The 20,908-nt window shown below is 49.1% G+C and overlaps 1 protein-coding gene across 6 annotated transcripts in view; it reads right to left on the bottom strand.

The window, feature by feature from the left end:
- Positions 1 to 20,908, bottom strand: part of mlphb (melanophilin b) — a 206,751-nt gene that overhangs the window by 123,144 nt on the left and 62,699 nt on the right. For all 6 annotated transcript variants that reach the window (XM_038788445.1, XM_038788469.1, XM_038788464.1 and 3 more), the window contains one exon: positions 10,187 to 10,323. In XM_038788445.1, the coding sequence (XP_038644373.1) occupies positions 10,187 to 10,323 (137 nt within the window). The remainder of the gene's footprint in view (positions 1 to 10,186; positions 10,324 to 20,908) is intronic.

Raw genomic sequence — 20,908 nt, 5'->3', positions numbered from 1 at the left:
GAATGACCTACCCCTGCTCCTATTTTCTAAGTATGTTTCTATGTAATAACTGGTTGATGAATTCTACCTCACATTAGCCAAACTATTCTGATCCCATGAGAAGCCAGTGGCACTCCAGGAACCCAATGGGGAGCTTTACTTCCACAATCTCGGCAAGTCCAGCAGATTTTTGTCCACCTTCTACAGCAGCATCACCATGCTGGGTAGCATTAAAAGCCTGAAAGGGATTGGGTAATAAGATCTCAGCTGCTGGGACGGATGAGAAAGGGAATGAGAAACACGCCATCCTCCGTGTGCTACAAAATGTAGAAAGCCAACTCTGAGGGAGCACACTTCTTCCATAGGGGCTGTTTAGCACACTGGGCTAAATCGCTGGCTTTGAAAGCAGACCAAACAAGCCAGCAGCACGGTTCGATTCCCGTAACAGCCTCCCCGAACAGGCGCCGGAATGTGGCGACTAGGGGCTTTTCACAGTAACTTCATTGAAGTCTACTCGTGACAATAAGCAATTTTCATTTTCATTTCATTTCATACACTCCCGTCCAACTAATTTACACAGCAATTTGGAATGCTACAAGAACCATAACCTGTCTCTCAATCACTCAGTCCAAGGGTCACGACATTCTGCTTAAGACTAAGTGGTCTATATTAGCACAGATAATATTGTTTGCAGTCAGAGATCAACCCTTGTAGTGTGGTGATTGTCTCTTCCATATTCTCCATTTATCACCATGATACATGTATTTGAATCTTTCTACACCTTCAGGCCTCTGTAACTTGAGTTTTCCCTGTGCCCATTCATGTGTGCATTTGTCAGCCACTCTAGGCCCAAGCCTATTATAGGCCCTTTATTACTACTTTTTTCCACTCCACTTTTTTCTTCTTTTCTCTTTATTTATTTTGTAACATTGCCATTTATGACAGCTTGCAGTAAGCTAATTTGGCTGCCACATTCCCTACATTGCAACAATAACTACACTTGAAAACCTTTTTGGCTGTAAGCACTTTGAGGTCTGATGGTTATGAAAAATTGCTATATCATTCTTTTTTTCCCTCCGAAACCACCCTCTCCATGTCTCCTTTCATAGGTCCTCCTAAATCATGGCTAATCTTTCAGTACTCCCCAATTTTCCTACTCTCCTGCCACCGTCCCAGGTTTGACTCCTTCTTAGATAAGTCTACAGTTTCCCTCTGTGAAAATCTTGACATCTTCCAGATGGCGCTTCACAGCATTTCGTACAGCCTTCTTTGAGGAGCAATCCCAATGGCTCTGTCTTCCTCCCTCGCTGGCTTTCCCACCCAAACAACTGGTGCAGGCTCATTCTTCCCACCTCCTTTACCCCAATCATCTATTTTGCATTTGACACCAAATTGGGTGGGAGGGTGAGTTGTGAGGAGGATGCAGAAATCCTTCAGTGTGATTTGGATAAGTTGAGTGAGTGGGCAAATGAATGGCAGATGCAGTATAATTTGGATAAATGCGAGGTTACCACTTTGGTAGCAAAAATGAGAAGGCAAAATATTACCTGAATGGCCATAAATTAGGAGAGGGGAACGTACAATGAGACTTGGGTGTCCTTGTACACCAGTCACTGAAGGTAAGCATGCAGGTATAGCAGGTGGTAGTGAAGGCCAATGGTATGCTGGCCTTCATTGCGAGAGGATTTGAGTACAGGAGCAGGGATGTCTTGCTGTAATTATACAGGGCTTGGTGAGGCCACACCTGAAATATTGTGCACGACTTAATGGAAAATTTTCAAAGTGTTATTTGTGGCGGGTTTTGCTGGGAGTTCCTCACCGCTAACGAATGATACTTAGTCACTTTTTTGGGCCCTGGGTACTTTCTCACTGATTTAGCCCACACTTAGAGTGCGCGATTTAACTAAATGGGAACAAAGTTCCATAGCGACCGTATTTAGCTGCGTGATACTGGCGCTCGCAGAGCCGAGAAACGCAATGCTATTAAATGTCATTCGGGGTACATAGGGGGTCTCAGTGGGGAACTCCAGGTCGAGCCCGCAAATAGCCCTATTTTCTGCACTGACGAGATCCCCGTATGCGATCCCCGACTCCCCCAAAGCCCCAAGTCACTGAGGGGTACCCGGACTCCCACATCCAGCCAACACTCGTGCAGGACATTCCCAGTCCAATCGCCGCCATGCAAAAAAAAAGCCACCTATGCACCTTGAATATGCCACTCCGGCACCCAGCCGGCACTGCCAGGCTGGCAGGGCCAGGGGGCTAGGGTTGCATCAGCAGTGCCAGGGTACCAATTTGCCCTAAGGGCATGCACCTTTTGTCCTCCAATTCCCCTGGGAGACCCCCACGAGAGCAGTTCTGTCTGGTTCTAGTTTGTGGGAACCAGCACTGAATGGCACTCACCCAAGGCTTCCAAGGCAAAAGAGATTGATCCCAATGCTTCAGGTGCCTTGGTAAACTGCATATTAGAGTGAGTCTAGCTATCTCACTCCAAAATGCAGGTTTGCCAAAAAGTGATTCCTCCCACAATGGGCAGGATTTACATCGCAACAGCTAACAAGTTCGCGTTTGATCCTGTGAGGGGTTGCAAACCGTGTAGATTCCGGGACCGGGGTCTCCCGGCTTCTGTTGACCATGTTGCACCATGTCTCTGGGGAGCTGAACTCAGAGTTCAGGCCACCATTTTGAAATGGTGCACTGATCTCTAACAGAGGTCGTGGGTCAGCCACTCCACCCATGGACAATCTCACCTCCACATACATGGGCATCGCCCCATACCCTTCCCAAGTGGGATACCCCACGATGGGGTACCTGGGGGTCACCCCACATCGAATTACAGGCCCCCTTGGCAGGACATCCAACCCCACCCCCCACCCTCCCAGAGGCTCCTGCTTACCTGCCCTCCTCCATCACACTTTATACAAGCGCCCACCCTCCTTTCATGGGCATGGCCAACTTAGGCCTTGATCCTGGCACTCAGGAACCCTTGCACTGCCACCATGGCAGTGCCCCTGTGGCTTGGCAGTATTACCCAGGCACCTTGACAGTGCCAGGGTGGCAGTGCCAAGGTGACCGTGTTCCAGGGGAAGGCCAGGGGACCAGCCTGCATTATCCCTGGCCAGCCAGGGACCTCCGATAACCTGGGAGACCACTGCCTGGTCCACTTTTGTGTGACCAGTACTGAACAGCGCCTGGCTACTATCCCAGGAGTCCGTTAGATATGGAGTAAGTATGCCATAAGCACGTTTAAGGCCTACTTACACGAGTATGGCTTGGTCCTGCCCATTGTGGGTGGGTTCTTGATACCAGTGCCTTGCAAGGCTTGGGTAGATCCCATGAGGCGTCATGCTGCCGGGTGTCCCGCGGGAGGCTTCACCTGGGATCTAATGGCCAATGCACGCTGCTATTGCTGTGCGAGGCCAGTAAATTGCGGACATTGTGTACAGTTTTGGTCTCCTTATCTGAGGAATAATGTTCTTGCGAGAGAGAAAGTGCAGTGAAGGTTTACCAGACTGATTCCTGGGGTAGCGAGACTGACGTATGAGGAAAGATTGAGTCGGTTACGATTGTATTCGCTGGAGTTCAAAAGAATGAGGAAGGGATCTCATAGAAAGCTATAAAATTTCAACAGGACGAGACAGGGTAGATGCAGGAAGGATGTTCCTGATGGTGGGGGTGCCCAGAACCAGGTATCACAGTCTGAGGATGTGGGTGTGGTGAATGTGTAACAACTATAATTAACACTGTATATTACTGTGTCCCTGTGGGCTCCATCTGTGAGCCGTTGCGCAGCTCTGCCCACAGGGGGAGATGAGGAGCATGTACAGGGCTCCCCCCTCGGCTCCACCCCTTCAGGAAGTATAAGTGCTGCCGTCCTACGAGTCCGCCTTCAGTTCAGCATAGTCGCAGGCAGGCTCAGTTGTAAGCCGATTAAAGCCACAGTTTACTCCAACTCGTGTCTCTGGTTGAATTGATGGTTGCATCAGTGGGGTAAATAATTTAGGACAGAGATGAGGAAAGATTTCTTCCCCCAAAGAGTGGTGAGCCTGTGGAATTACCACAGGAAGTAGTTGAGGCCAAAATATTGTCTAAGTGTTGACATTTCGGGAGGATTCGTGGACTTCCACTGCAGCAAAACTCACGCCATAGCTGGCAACTATTAAGGCGCGAGCACCGGCGCCACGTGGAACACAATCGATTCCAATGAGAAATTGCGTCAGATTTGCAAGTGACACTCCGGAGGCTGACAAGCTGCAGCTGCATATACACACTCCACTCCCCATACACACCATACTAGTCAACAAGATGGCAGCAAGATGCACTGCACCATGCTTCACTGACGCCAAGCTTGAGACCCTCCTAGACACAGTGGAGGAGAGGCAGGACACCCTGTACCCTAGCCCGGCCTGGGAAGGGTGCTGCCAGCTGCCGCCATTTGCTGTGCCTGGGCGATACCGATTCGGTGGCACTGTGTGATGGAATGGCCAGTTCGCATGCAGTGATCACCCAGTTGAACTGTGGAAAGTGCACTTGGGCAGGGGTCAGACATTGTCAAATGATGTGGAGCACCAGAGCTCATCGCAGAGTGGGTTGTCATCATCCTCCATTCCCACCAGACCCGCTGTTACTGCCAACCCAGGACCCGCATCCCAAATTCCCGTGGTGTGGCAGGTATGTATTACAAAGTGGGTTGCAGGCTGAGCGGGGGGTGCGATGTCTGTGCTCCTGGCCAGTTTCCCCCCCCCTTCCCAGTCGGTGTAGCTGGAGGTGATCAGAGCATCCCATGCACGTTGGTCCTGGCGCACATGTCTTGCGGCTTCCAGTGCCTGCCTGGGCCCCATGTCCTGCTCATCCTGGCCGCACCCACATCCTCCTCATCGGGCGAGGTCTGGCATTCATCCTCCTCCACCAGTACATCGCCCCTCTGCTGTGCAATGTTGTGGAGAATGCTGTAGACCGTCATGATGCGGACAACCCTCTCAGCGCAAGACTATAGGGTCCCTCCACGATGGTCCAGGCACCTGAACTAGGATGCCAAAACACCAGTCGATCACACCCTTGGTCGATGCATGGGCGTCATTGTAGCAGGCCTTCGCTTCGGCCTGTGGCCTTCGGATAGGTGCCATCATTCACGACCGCAGTGGATAACGTCTGTTGACCAGGAGTCAACTACCCCAGTCGGGAGGGGGGCTTTTAGAAGATGCCGGGAATCGTCAAGTATGCCAGGAAGAAGGCATCATGTACACTGCCCGGGTATCGGGCACAGACGTGCAGATTGTGCAGCTGATGGTCACAATGAATGGAACCACTTTTGGTTTGTGGAGAGAGGTCTGTCATATGCAGGTGCTCATAGAGCGACATGGATCCCATCAATCACCCCCTGGAGCCAGGGCATCTTGGCAATGGCAGGGAACCCCGCTGCCCGGGCATCCTCGTGGACTTGGTCCACATTGAAATTGATGTATTGTGCTGCCAGGGCATACATGGCCTCCATGATGACACGGATGCACCTGTGCACAAAGCTCTGTGAGATCCTGGACAGTTCTCCACTCAGCACCGGTAGGGAGCCCATGGCATAAAAGTGAGGGCGACTGTCACCTTGACGGCCACTGGGAGTGGGTGTCCTCGCCCATTCCCCCGCGGTGCCAGGTGTGCCATGATCTGGCAGATATGTCGCACTGTCTCCCTGCTCAGCCAAAGTCTTCTGCGGCATGCCGGTCTGGCAGGTCCTCGAATGACAGGTGCAGCTGGTACATGCGAGACCTCATCCAGCACCTCCTTTGCACCTCCTCCTCCTTGGCCTGTTGGGTGGCCAGCTCTCCATCCTGAGCAGCTGTTTCCTGTCCGCTGCTGCACGCTCCGCTGTTGCATGCTCCGCTGCTGCATGCTCTGCTGTGGCACTGCTGCAGCTTCCTCCTCCTTCAGCAGCTCCAGTTCATACAGCTTCAGGGCATCCCTGGGGGCTCTTGCATCTATAGGGGGTGAAAGGCTGACATGTCAGTACGGGGTGTACTCCTGTGCCCAACCAGGTCCAGCGGACTACATGGTGGCCCCGGCTGGCACTGTGGACTCTGCCTTGCATATCCCCCGACCCCTACTTCTCCCCGCACCCCGGGCCCCATTGGTGCCAAGCACTTTGGGGGCCTCTGGCCCTGGCGAGCACTCTGCCACTGGCTGATGCTGCCCTTGCTAGCAATATGCTCTGCAGCCCCCCCGTCCGGTGCCCCCGAAGGGGCTACAGTGGGTGTTGTCCTCGGCTCGGGTGGGCTGCCTGATGCCCCGCTGGTGGGTGGTGGATGGAGGGGGTGGTATGGCGAAGAGTGGTGTGCGGGGCTGGGGTTTGTGGTGGGGGGGGGGGGGGGGGGGTTGGTAGTGGGGCACCCATACGGCCAGTGTAAATCTGCAGAACCAAGGCCAAGGCCGGTGGTCAGTGGGCTGCTCCACAAGATGGCTGCTTTGCAGGCTGCGGCAATGGCGGTCCGTACCTGGACACCACCCCAGTCCTGTGGGGGTCACACTGGCCACACGGCCAGTTCCCCATCACCTCTCTCCTGCCTGGCACTGACAGGGGCACCCGTCATCCCAGCCAGTCTGGCTCGGCAGCCCATGGTCATGCTATTTCGTGTCCTACCTACTCTCTCTCCCTCATCAGCCACAACGCCAGTTTCATGATTATTAAAACCACAAGTGAACCTCGCTGTCAGAAATTCGGCCCATCGGAGGCGGAAATTCGTGGAGGCCCCGGAGAACAAATGTGAGGTAATGCATTTTGGAAGGTCTAATACAGGTAGGGAATATACAGTGAATGGTAGAACCCTCTATAGTATTGACAGTCAGAGAGATTTAGGTGTACAGGTCCACAGATCACTGAAATGGGCAACACAGGTGGAGAAGGTAGTCAAGAAGGCATACGGCATGCTTGCCTTCATTGGCTGGGGCATTGAGTATAAAAATTGGCAAGTCATGTTGCAGCTAAAGAGACCTTAGTTAGGCCACACTTGGAGTCTAGTGTTCAATTCTGGTCGCCACACTACTAGAAGGATGTAGAGGCTTTAGAGAGGATGCAGAAGAGATTTATCAGGATGTTGCCTATTGCACTGTAAATTCTATGATAGAGGGCATTAGCTATGAGGAGAGGTTGAATAAACTCAGTGTGTTCTCACTGGAATGACGGAGGTTGAGGGGCGAGCTGATAGAGGTCTATAAAATTATGAGGGGCATAGACAGAGTGGATAGTTAGAGACATTTTTCCAGTGTAGAGGGGTCAATTACTAGCAGGCATAGGTTTAAGGTGCGAGGGGCAAGGTTTAGAGGAGATGTACGAGGCAAGTTTTTTACACAGAATGTAGTGGGTGCCTGGAACTTGCTGTGGGAGGAGGTGGTGGAAGCAGGGACGAAAGTGACGTTTTAGTGGCATCTTGACAAACACATGAATAGGATGGGAATAGAGGGATATTGTCCCCGGAAGTGTAGAAGATTTTAGTTTAGATGGGCAGCATGGTCGGCGCAGGCTTGGAGGGCCGAAGGGCCTTTTCCTGCGCTGTATTTTTCTTTGTTCTTTGTAGTACTGGGTCGGGCCCGCTAGTGATATATAAGCGGTAGTTAATTTAAATTTGTTCTGCAACGCATTGACACCACTATCGAGGCGACTGCGAATTGCAATTTGGCGTGAAATCGGTGCCCACCACGATTTTGGGATCGGAACTGATTCTGTGCCCAATCGTGTTCCCGATTCCGGCGTCGGCCGACTGAGGATCCCGCAGTGTATATGTTTTCAAGAAGCAGTTAGAGGTAGCATTTTGGGAGAATGAGATCAAAGAATGTGGAGGGAAAACAGGATTAAGCTATTCAGTTGTATAATCAGTCACAATCACATTTAATGGTGGAGCAGGCTTGAAGGGCCAAATAGCCTCCTCCTATCTTCCATGTTTCTATGTTTTTATGTTTATTGCTGACATTGTGAACTCTGCCACTGAATCAAGTGTTGCTGCTCCTTTCTGCATCTCCCACCAGGGTGTTCCTTCACCTGTGAGCAAGGCCCTTGCCATCTGTGAATACATTATGGTTAGTTGCATTGATATTATGATCTTGTTGGAAACTTGGCTGAAGGGGGAGTATACTAGCTTGGCTATACCTTCCACCATTTGCTCTGCCACGATTGTTGCTCAGATCACCAAATCACACCCTGACCTGATTCCTCTGGCACCTCCGTTACGTTTGAGCATCTCACCTTATTCCAACTCTCGCAACTCATTTGAAATCCTGGTTCTCCACTGACCACTAAAGAACCGTAACATTTTCTCATCAAATTATCTTTGCTGTTTTCCTGCTTTAGCCTCTGTGAATTATCATCTTTAGCCATTTTAAACTCCATATTTCACTGTGTTCCCTCTCCTGAAGTCACTGCTCTCCTATTGTTCCTCTCCTTCCATTAAAAACTTTCCAGCCTATATATATAGTAAACCTTTTCACCTTTCCAGCTCATAAGGCTTTGCGCCAATCATAGGTAAGGTCATACATATATCTTCCTTGTACTGCTCTCCCCCGCTTAACCATTCTCCCTCCCAAACCTACCCACTTCATTGTCTGCCTCTGGAAAATCTCTTTCCCAATTCACCTACAACTGCACTTTCAAATTCCAACTCCCCCAGCCTTTGACCCTCCATTCACCACGGCAGTTCTGCAGCCACCGATCTCCTCATCCTCACCTCCACCTTCAATCCCTAGCTGCATTTAAACCATTACTCTCTCGCACTGCCTGGTATGACCCTCATCTTCCACCCTTAAGTCCAAGATGCAGACTTGCACATTTGTGGCAGATTGGACCATATGAAGCACAATTAGGTACTGTTCTCTTCTGCCAAAACTACTCATTATTCCAGGACCATTCTGGAATGTAATAACAATCCTCAGCTTTCTTTTGCTGCTCCAACCATTTTTCTTAACTCTGCTTCCCTGCACCCCCCTCTCACCCTCACCTCCCAGAACTATTATGAGGAACTCGCCGTCTCTTTTGTCACTCTGATTGAACCATTTAGTCAACTGCCTCTGCCACGTCCCTCCCTTCCCCAAACCCTCTGTGCCAAAATTTCTTAAAGTAATAGAAAGTCACAGATCCATTTGGTAATGACACAACAACAGCTGGCATCGTAAGCAGCACACTTGAAAGCATAAAATTACAAAAAGATGAGAACACAAGTGTTTGGGAAAATCATTGCAAAAGGATTTTAATGCAGGCGAATATGTAGCCATCCACTTGACCGTAAAAGGATAGAACAGAGTACTTTGTAAATGGTGGAAAGTTGTAAACAGTGAAGGACTTAGGGGTAGGTACAGAAATTATTAAAATATCATGAACAGATATAGAAAATAATTAACAAGGCTAATGGGGTGCTGTGATTTACATCTAGAACACTAGAATACAAGGAGTTTGAAGTTATACAATGCCATGGTTAAATCAGACTTGTAATATTTGAGCAGTTTGGGGCACCACACTTTAGGAAGGCTATCCCAGCCTTGGAGGGAGTATGGCAGATATTTACGAGAGTAACAGAATACTCAAAGAGTAAAATTACATGGAACGATAAAACAACAATGGATTATGTTCTCTGCAATTTACAAGACTAAGGGGTGATTCAATTGGAGTCTTTAAGACATTAAAGGAAATAAATAGAGAGGAAGTCGAGGGAAATATTTCCACTAAATGGGGAGATGATGAGTATGGGTCATAGTCTACAAATTCGAGCTGGACCTGTCAGGAGTGTATTTTGGAAACACTTCAGCACCACTTCAGAGTGGTAGAGGTTTGGAACTCTACTATCAATGACAATGGTGCCACATCTTTGATCTAATATCAATAGATTGTATTCACTAAAGATATGGAGTTAGGTCGCAGATCAGTCATGACCAAATAAGCACCAGAACGAGCTTGAGTGGCTCAATGGCCTACTCCTGTTCCTATATTCCAAAAGAAATTGCTGGTAACTTATGATCATTTACCTTCAGCCTTTGCATCATATTCTCCCGAAGAGTTGATATGTTACATTTTTTGCTACTCTTATTTAACATTGAGTGGTTCGTACTTGAAGGCATTCAGTAAATCACCTAGTTCTCTTAATGACAAATTGAATCTATATTTTTGAGCACTTAAAGTGTAACCTGGATAAAAAGCCATTGATAACATAACTAGGGAGAATAAATAGCATACCTAAATGTCGGAGGAGACGTTTTTCTCCAGGTTGAAGTCTTTTGTGTAAAGAGTGCATCACCTTTGCACTTCCAAAGTTTTTGAAACGAGACCTCACATGGTTGTAAAACCAGTCCAATGACCCAGTATTTACAACCCTGAAAAAAATACAGGAATATAGTTAAAACCTATGTCTTAGCAGAAAACCACGTTTACTCAGTTACTCAGATCGGGTACTACCACTGCCTCCTCTCACTGATTTTAATTCCTTACAAGTGCCAGATGTTTTATTTTAAATCTCTTATTTTAATTTATCTGCTTCTTCTACCAACACCTCAATGCACTCTCTTGCACTTTATCTTATCCTTTATCCCCCCACTCGCTGTTTAACTCCTCAGCTCTTCATCCAATTTTCCTCCCATTGGAATTTCTTACTCCTTTCATAGAGTCCCTATGGTGCAGAAGGAGACCATTCGACCCATCGAGTCTGCACCGACTCTCTGAAGGAGCACTCCACCCAGGTCCACTCCCTCGCTCACCCTGTCCTATCCATATAACCGAACCTCACATCCCTGGACATGAAGGGGCAATTTAGCATGACCAATCCACCTAAACGTCACTGGCAGGATTCTCCATTCTTGAGACTAGGAGCTGGATTCTCCCATTTTGGGGCTATGTCAGGAGAATGTGTCTAGTCTTACGATGGAAAAGTCAGTGCCGCACCTGCACTGATGCTGGCAGCCACGCCACGTAAAACCCCCGGCGTTCCCGACAGAAACGGCCAGAGAATTGCCAGGTCGGTGACCGCGCATGCGCATGGCGATGACCTGCAGCGGTCGCGCCAGGATCCCAGATTCGATTGCCGGCTCGAGTCACTGTCTGTGCAGAGTCTGCATGTTCTCCCCATGTGTGCGTGGGCTTCCTCCGGGTGCTCAGGTTTCCTCCCACAAGGCCCGAAAGACGTTCTGAATTCTGAATAATGAGTTGGACGTTCTGAATTCTCTCTCAGTGTACACGAACAGGTGGCGGAATATGGCAATGAGGGGCTTTTCACACTAACTTCATTGCAGTGTTAATGTAAACCTATTTGTGACAATAAAGATTATTATTATGGGCAGGACATGAAGCCCAGGTAGGCATGGGAGGCTACACAACGTGTGCGCCAGGGCCCACATGCTCAGAATGCTCTGATCGCCTCCAGGTTCAGTGACTGGGGGTGGGGACGAAGTGGCTAGGAGTATGGACCCCGGATCCCACCCCTACCCACCTCAACCCGCCCACTCCCCACACCTGTAACAGTGTGAACAGGTGTTTAATGTGACAACATATATACAGATTTGTGCCCTATTCCCTATAACTAAACTTTGCCCTGCACCCATGGCAACTTAATTAGTGTCTAACTTTCTGGCCTTATGGGCCCCAATGCTACACCTTGATTGGTCCCCAGATGGTACAGGAGGAGTGCAGACGGCCTGCTGTGATTTCAGCCTGCAACCGGGGTCCCCGTTGGTGGCCATCTTCTGGGGCTACCGGGACTAGATGAGCTTGGCTTGCTACTCAGGCGTCAAAGGAGACGTGGTGCCACCCTGTTCTGCCTGCTGCCCACCAAATGCACCAGGGACAGGAGGTGGTGAGGGGAGTCCAAGGTTCTGCGGTGTTCCAGCACCTCCACTAGAGGGGTCACAGACAAGGGACCCATCACCTCCTCCTCCCTCGGGGTGCCCGATGACCTCCGGGTACTCCGTGGGATGGCGGTGCGAAGGGAGCTATCCTGTGAGGCACTCCCACCACGGGGCGCTGCCATCCTGGAGGCCGCTCTGGTCTCGACCAGGATCTGTACGCTGGCGGCAATGGAGCACAGGGAGTGGACCATCTATGCCGAGACTGCGCCATATCAACCATTGATTGTATCACCTCTTTCTGGGTTTGTGTCATATCAGCCAGTGGCTGCGCCATCTCCCTCTGGAACTGGGCCACCACGTCGGCCGGCGCCTGGGCAATGCCGCCGACTTTCCCAGCCACGGCTTGTTGTGACTGGGCCAGGCTCAGGAGTATCGCTGTGATTTCCAGGTGGCTCTGGCACATGGCTGGCTGTGAGATGGCAGCCCTGTCCTGGGCCTCAGCCAGCGCCTGCACAGAATGCCCCAGGCCTTGGAAATGCTGATCCACAGTCACTACCGTTGCCCCAATGCCTCCACCGCAGACACCACCCGTGCAGTGTTGGCCTGGGTGGCACGCATTGTCGGCAACACCTCCTGCTCCTGCACGCAGTTGGACTCCTCCAACTGAACCTGCAGGTGTTGGATGCTCGCCGACAACCCCCCATGTAGTCCCTGGCTCTGCAACTGCATCACCACAGTCGATGGGGCTCTCCATTCCAGAAGCCCGAAGCTCATCTGGACGGTAGCTGATTCCTGGTGTCGGCCCGCCCTCTGACCATCTGACCCCTCGGGTGTTCCTACTTCTACCTGCTGTATCGGATCAACTGGGTGGTGAGCACCAGATAGTGTCCCAAGTGCCTCTTCAGTAAAGTGCCAACCGAGCTTAGTATTCTGGGATGGTGGAGGGTGTTGCAGTCAGCTGTGACGGCAAATCAGTGTCATCCTCAAACTTGAGCTCTGTGGTGTCCAGCGTCTCGGGTGGAGGGCTGTGGTCCAAGCTACTCTCAACGTTGGTGCTCGGCTTACGGGGGCTCCGGCTGCAGCAATGGCTGGGGGTGAGGTCGCCAGATGGATCCGCTCCATCTCCAGCAGGTCCTGCAAGACACCAGACAAGATGCAGGATTAGACCGCGGGCCGGAGTGGAGTGCAGGTGGTGTGAGGGTGGGGTGCGGGTGGTGTTGGGGGGGGGGGGGGGTTCACGCATGTGTCACGGGGAACTGCAACTAAGCAGGGTCTCACTTCCTCGCCTGTGACTGAATTCCACCCCGGCGACCTCCCTTTCCTCCGGGTCGCCGACATATTCAGGCCCCTCTGTTCTGCCATGGTTAGGGGCCGCAGGTCTGGCCGTCCCCCTCCAGTCTTCTTCCACTCCCACCGGGGGGGGTGCGGGTGGGGGGGTGTGGCAAACAGAAAACAACAGTGTTAGACAGTCCACGCAGGCAGCCCAGGGGGTGGGTGGTTTGTGGCCTCAGTGACCAGGGGACTGGTATGAGTGCCGCATGTGGTGCAGGGTGGGGGGTTCTGTGGCCCTTCGGATTGAGGGGGGGCTAGGGTTACGGGTGTGCGGGACGGGGATTGATGCCAAGGCCACAGTGTTGCCTCTCACCTTGACCACCCTGAGGAGATAATGCTGTTTTTTCAGGCACTGCTGGTCAATCTGGACGGTATTCCCCACGGCTCACTGCCTCTGCCACCTGTCCCCAGGCACGGCAAACTGCAGGGGCTGGCAGCCTGCTTCCCAGGCTAAAATACAAGGACATCCATCTGTCCTCCATCGCGTCCAGGACGGTCTCCAGCTCGGCATCCATGAAGCGTGGGGCAGCGCGTCTTGCTGTGTATGAGGAGTGAAGTATAAATGCGGCTGCGAAACCAGCCAATCCTGCACCGTTTCTCATTGGAATTGACACATGGTGCCAGTGCTAGCCTCACAACAGTAGCAGAATCAGTCCAGCTGCGGTGTCAATTTTGCTGCCGTGGAACCCCACGAATTCTGTGCCAGCGTCAACACCTAATCTCAGAAATGGAGAACCCTGCCCATGTTATGTGAAGGCCGTTTTGATCATAGGATCAATGTAACTATTGTCCACCCAGAATTGTTTGCAAGTCCAAAGCCATTGCTACAGTTAAGGAACTGATTGAATTATTCGCACCTACTTATAATTAACTGGCTGTGCAGATCTCTTTCGTTCAGTATTGACCTCAGAGACAGTGGGCAGGGTTTTCCGGTCAAGTCCGTCTCAAGACTAAAAATTTCCACCCAATGTCAATGGATCTTCATATCGTCTGTCACATTGTCCGTCCCCCCGATGGTTCCCGTGGCAGGTGGGGCTGGATTATTCACCCCTGTGTCAGAAAGGTGACTGATTTTGAATTTTGGATAAGTTCACTCGGGTGGACCACTCTGATGGTGCAAATGCCATCACTGGATTTTGACTTCCATTCAAGGGAGGGCATTTCACCCATAGTCATTCACATTTTAAGAACATTTTCAGAAGCATGTTCTGAATCACAGAATTGGTACAGTGCAGAAGGAAGCCATATGGCTCATCGTATCCATACCGGCTCTCCAAACGAACATCATGGCTTAGTGCCATTCCCTGCCTTTTCCCCGTATCCCTGCACATCGTTTCTATTCAACTAATGACCTGATGTCCTCTTTATTGCCCCGATTGAACCTGCCTCCAACAAACCTCCAAGCAGTGCTGTGCCCACACGAACCTTTCACTGTGTGAAAAGGTTTTCCTCACGTCACATTTGTTTATTTCGCAAATCAATTTAAATCTGTGCCCTCTCATTCTTGATCCTTTAAGAGTAGAAACACTTTTTCCCTATCTACCCTGTCCACCCACCTCATGATCCTGACTCATGTTTTGATATGAATTAATCCTTTGTCTGTCTGGAAATCACAAAACATCATCTGACCCTCTGCTACATCTTGGCATCATTTTGACCACTTTTTAAAGTTAGTTTCAAGAAATTGCACATTAACTGAAGTCTGTATCTTGAGAGTTAAGAAAATTATATCCTTAGCAGGCATTGGCATTGGATACATAGATACATAGAAGATAGGAGCAGGAGGAGGCCTTTTGGCCCTTCGAGCCTGCTCCGCCGTTCATCATGATCATGGCTGATCATCCAACTCCATAGCCTAATACTGCTTTCTCCCCATAGCCTTTGATCCCATTCTCCCCAAGTGCCATATCCAGCCGCCTCTTGAATATATTCACAGTTTTAGCATTGAATATTGATCATTGAGTATATTCAGCAAAGGTGTTAAGGAGACAGGCGGTAAAGTGGAATTAAAGCCATTATCAGATCAACCATGATCTTGCTGGATGGCAGAGCAGGATTAGAGGCCCAAATGGCCGATTCCTGCTTCTATTTCTTATGTTCTTATGCATAGGTAATAATGAAACCTCACAGAGTATTGGGTGATAATATAGAATGTCCTGAACAGCATTGATCAAATCGGCTACAGATTTCTGGCATCTTGTGCTCTGCAGCCATGTTCAAATAGCCATATTCTGATCATTTCAGCTATAGACTAATGGATACATATGTTTAACTATTCCAGGCAGCTTGCTGAAGACAAATGATTATTTCCATCATTAAGAAACTTATTTTAAGGAGTTCCAAATTCTTTCTCAATAAACAGTTAAACAAAGTTTTAAATGAAGTATATATATTTTCCAAGCAAACAGAGAATGAGCGACTGGTTTCTGACACGTGGCTTGATGCTGAATCTTTGATACTTGATACCCTTTACAGAATAACATCTGCACTGTTCTCAAAAGGATCCAAGGTTTTATGAACTATTGTTCACATGCCAACTGGGCTACAAACCAGACAACTCAACGTCATATTTCAAGCTACAAAAACAACAACGAAACCCAGCTGAAGTCCATTCACTGGCTGAAGTCCATTAAAAAATAATCCAGGCATTGGCCAAGTTAACGGTTTAATTTAAAATATATAACCTCTGACCTCTGTGGCCTCCCTGTGTAACTTCAGTTGGAGATCAACAGAATCTCTGGAGAATTGACATAAATTGATCTTTTAAGATATTTGTAACTTATCCTTGATCTCCACAGGCATGGTAGAAAACTGGACAACCTATCCAATATGCTGTGAATTTTATAGCATAAGATCACCTTGTCCATTACAGGTCATCACCAAAGTTGAAAATGACAGGAGTGAAACAAAATGAATCAAGGAATAGTGATTGGGTAACTGCATGGTGGGCCTTGTAGGAGGAGGGAGATAAGGATCTTCACATTGGATGAAAGCAAATTACTGCGGATACTGGAATATGAAACGAAATAGAAAATGCTGGAAAATCTCAGCAAGTCTGTCAGCATCTGTAGGTGGAGAAAAGAGCTAAAGTTTTGAGTCCGATGACTCTTTGTCAAAGCTAACAGACAGAGAAAGTGGGAAATATTTATACTGTGGAGTGAGAATGAAAGATGAGTCATAGCCACAGAAACCCAGGGAAACCGGGTGCTAATGACCTCAGAAACCAAGGGGAAAGAGTTCTAATGGCAGTCCCCAGATAGGACAAAAGATGTGAAAGGCCAAACAGCAGAGAAACTAACATCAGAGGGTGAACTGTAGATGTGGGGGGAGGGGAACAGGGATGCAAAGAGGAGAAAGGGTAAGGAAAAGTGGATGGGATGGGTGGGGTTTAAATATATATTAAGAAAGACAAGAGGCGAGATTCTCCGACTCCCCGCCGGGTCGGAGAATCGCCCGGGGCCGGCATCAATCCTGCCCCCGCCGCGTCCCGAATTCTCCGCCACCCGGGATTCGGCAGGGGCGGGAATCACGCCGTGCCAGTCGGTGGGCCCCCCGCGGCGATTCTCCGGCCCGCGATGGGCCGAAGTTCCGCCGCTGACAAGCCTCTCCCGTCGGCGCAAATCAAAACACCTACCTGACCGGTGGGATTGGCGGCGGGGCGGGCGCCAGGGCCATGGGGGGGGGGGGTGCCGCAGGGCGATCTGACCCTGGGGGGTGCCCCCACGATGGCCTGGCCCGTGATCGGGGCCCACCGATCGGCGGGCGGGCCTGTGCCGTGGGGGCACTCTTTTTCTTCCGCCTTCGCCATGGTCGGCCGGTGAAGTCCTTTCGGCCCCGGCTGGCGTGTCGCCAAAGGCCGTTCACGCCAGCCGGCAGAGCGCCAACCACTCCGGCACGGGCCTAGCCCCTCAATGTGAGGGCTTGGCCCCTAAAGGTGCGGAGACATCCGCACCTTTGGGGCGTCCCGACGCCGGAGTGGTGCACGCCACTCCAACACGCCGGGACCCCCCGCCCCGCCGGGTAGGGGTGAAACCCGGCCAAGAAATGGTAAAAGACAGTTAAAATGAAATGGGATGAAAACAAATGGGTTGAGGTGGGTCGAGCTAATCATCTGAAGTTGTTGAATTCGATGTTGAGACCGGAAGGCCTAACCTGAAGATTAGATGTTGTTCTTCCAGTTTGTGTTCAGCTTCACTGGAACATTGCAGCAGGCCTTCACATTGTTTTGCCCTAGGCAATAATCGGGATGCCATTGTGGTGATGATGTCACTGGACTAGTAATCCAGAAGCCCAGGATCTAGGGTTAAATCCTACCATGAACTTATATTAATTTAAGTAAACTAAAACCAGTATTGAAAGCTGAATTGGAATTCCCTGGCCTTTGGGATTCTCTTCCCACTGGCAGTGCACGCCTGCCTAAGGGTTTCCCAGCGGCATGGGGGAGCTTCAACGGGAAATCCCATTAACAAGCGGCGGGAAGACAGAATCTTGCTGCCAGAAAATGGCGTGACACCGAGAAACATGCGGTTGAGGGACTGGAGAATCCAGTCTCTAGTCTCAGTAATGGTAAGCATGAAACTATCATCACTTGTTGTAAAAACTCATCTGGTTCACTAACACCATTCAGGGAAGGAAATCGGTCATCCTTACCTGATCTAGCCTACATGTGATTCCAGAGCCACAGCAATGTGGTTGACACTTAACTGCCCTCTGAAATGATCTAGCAAGCCACTCAGTTCAAGGTTAATGGGGCATTGGAAACAAATGCTGACTCAGCTAGCAATGCCCACATCCCATGAAGGAATCAAAAAAAGTTGGATCAGGACACACAGAGAGTTAAACAGGAAAAAGAAAGAATATATAAGGCAAAGTATTTGGAGCTGAGGAGGGACAAGCGAGAATGTGTAGGCGCACGAAGATTAGCTTCAGTCATTCAACTGGACGCACCAAACAATCATTTGCAAACAAAGATAATAATGAAAATATTGCGGAATGATCTCAGTCTTGCAAAAACATGTATTGTTTAGAAATTGAAATCAGCATGTTGTTTCACTTATAGAAACAACAGTCAAATACTTCCATCTCACCACAAGATGGTGATCAAGTAGTATGAATGTTTAACATTGTCATCAACATACACTCAACGGGAAATGTGTGTGATTCCACATTGCCAGTAAATTCTTCAGCCCCATTTTCAATTGCTCCGGGTGCAGGTAATTCCTATACACACATTTTTACTGGTAAGATTAATAATGCTGCCCATTCATACAAAACATTGCATAATGTGATTCAAGATATGCTACACTACACAAAATATTAGCATTATATGACAAAATTATACATTACTGTTTTCTTTCCCACTGAGGAATACTCACCGTTGGGTGGAATCTTCGATGTATTTGTAACCAAGGACAACTTGCAATCAGAGCATCAACAAATGTTTGAATATAAAAGATCTAGTAAACGTGACACAACCCTGACTACACCCCCCACCCACTGACTGCACGTACCCCCCCCTCCCCCTGCATGACACAGAATCTGTACAGTACAGAAGGAGGCCATTTGGCCCATTGAGTCAGCACGACCCTCTGAAATTGCACCCTGCCTAAACCCACTGCCCTGCCCTATCACCACAATCCCACCGAACTGGGATTGGTTTAGCTGGGGCTGGTTTAGCTCACTGAGCTAAATCGCTGGCTTTTAAAGCAGACCAAGCAGGCCAGCAGCACGGTTCGATTCCCGTACCAGCCTCCCCGGACAGGCGCCGGAATGCGGCGACTAGGGGCTTTTCACAGTAACTTAATTGAAGCCTACTCGTGACAATAAGCGATTTTCATTTTTAATTTCAACTTGCACATCCCTCGACACTGAGGGGCAATTTAGCATGGCCAATCCACCTAACCTGCATATCTTTGGACTGTGAGAGGCAACCGGAGCACCCGGAGGAAACCCACGCAGACATGGGGAGAATGTACAAACTCCACATGGTCACATAAGGCTAGTATTGAACCCGGATCCCTGGTAGTATGAGGCAGAATGCTAACCACTGTGCCACCGTGTTGCCCAATGACAATCCCTCAACAATCATCCCCATCCCAACTACCCTCCTCTGACTACCCCCATCCCGACTCACTACCCTCCTGACTAACTAACTCTACCCCCCACTCACCACACCCCCACTAACCACTCAACCCAACCCCCATCCACTGAGTTCAGGGGGAAATGTGCAGCTTCATGTTCAGGTAAATATTTCTGACTCTGATTGCCACTCCACCGATATTTTAGGCCATTATGTCAGACATTTGGGTGTATAACAGACATCAGTAAAACCTGTGCATGAAAATGGGTGCAACATCCTGATTGTGCATGCATAATAAATTCCATCCAATGTTACAATCACTTTAGACATTGCAATAATCATCACATTTACATCTGGATCCAAACAATGGGAAACATCCCTACTACATAAACTGTGCAGAGTTCTATCAGCTGAGGAAGTTCTATTGGACAGATTCATTGTAAATTACAGTCAATGGAAGCTGCCAAGAGTTTCAACAAGATTATGTGAATAAAGGACATACAAGAAGCTTTCATCAAAGATTGTGAATGTATCAGTAGAATACTCCACTTGGTTTAACTGTCACCTTTAGATTTACCTTCGCTTTTTGCCGACCCTTTTAAATCACAATGATATGTTGTATGTTGGGAACTGGTCCTTCATCTGGGGTTTCCAGACAGATGATTAAGAAACTGCACTGGAATTACTTTAAATAATGAAGAGAGTCTTAAACTATCTCATTCATCACAATACACTTTAATTGACTCCTGGGTGGATATAATTCTGCCCATTACATTTAATCCTACAAAACATTCAGGTGCATTCTGTGCAATTGGTAATGAGCTAATGGAATATTGATGGGCCGTTCTGGGGGAAGGTCTTTCTGCTCTTCAGGAAGCATTGTTGTCATGTATCGGGGATGATGTGTCAGAACAATACAAGTTACCACCTAACTGGGCTTCCTTCAGTTGGACAGCAACATGAAATCACAAATGCCACCACAGATGAATTTGGGGCAGCAAAGGCAAGTCGGCACCTGGAGTACTGTGTGTAGTTTTGGTCTCCTTATTTAAAGAGAGATGTGCTGGGCGCAGTATAGAGAAGATTCACTCGGCTGATTCATGGGATGAGAGGGTTTGTCTTATGAGGAAGGGTTTAGCAGGTTATGCCCATACTTGGAGTTTTGAAGAATGAGAAGTGATCTCATTGAAACATAGAGGCTGGGATTCTCAGTTGAAAATCTGTTCCACTTCTGCTGCTAACGAGGATGGAAAATGTTGTGCTCAACTAAATCTCCCATTCACTGCAGCAGTCGCTCTTTCCAAAAAGCAATGGAAGGTGTGATTGAATAGTGAATTTGAGAATTTAACAGATTTTTGATCGATATCGGAGTTAAGGCTTATGGAGGATGGGCAGAAAAATTGAGTTAAGGCCACAATGAGATCAGCCATGATTTGAACTGGTGAAGCATACTTGAAAGGCTGAATTGCTTACCGCAAGCCCTATATCTTATGATAGAACCATATAAAGGTTATAGCACCGAATAAGGCTATTCAGTCCATCCAGTCTGAGAACACCCAGGTGCCCTTTCTAATATCCCTTCCTGCACCTGGCCCACAACCCTGTAGCTTACAGCAGTTAAGGTGCAGATCCAGATACTTACGCAAAGGGTTTAGGACCTCTGCCTCCACTCGTGCAGTGAATTCCAGACTCCCACTACCCTCAGCATAA

Source organism: Scyliorhinus canicula, chromosome 2 (assembly GCF_902713615.1).
Source record: "Scyliorhinus canicula chromosome 2, sScyCan1.1, whole genome shotgun sequence".
Classification (NCBI taxonomy): domain Eukaryota; kingdom Metazoa; phylum Chordata; class Chondrichthyes; order Carcharhiniformes; family Scyliorhinidae; genus Scyliorhinus; species Scyliorhinus canicula.
This window is presented reverse-complemented; position numbering and strand designations above follow the sequence as displayed.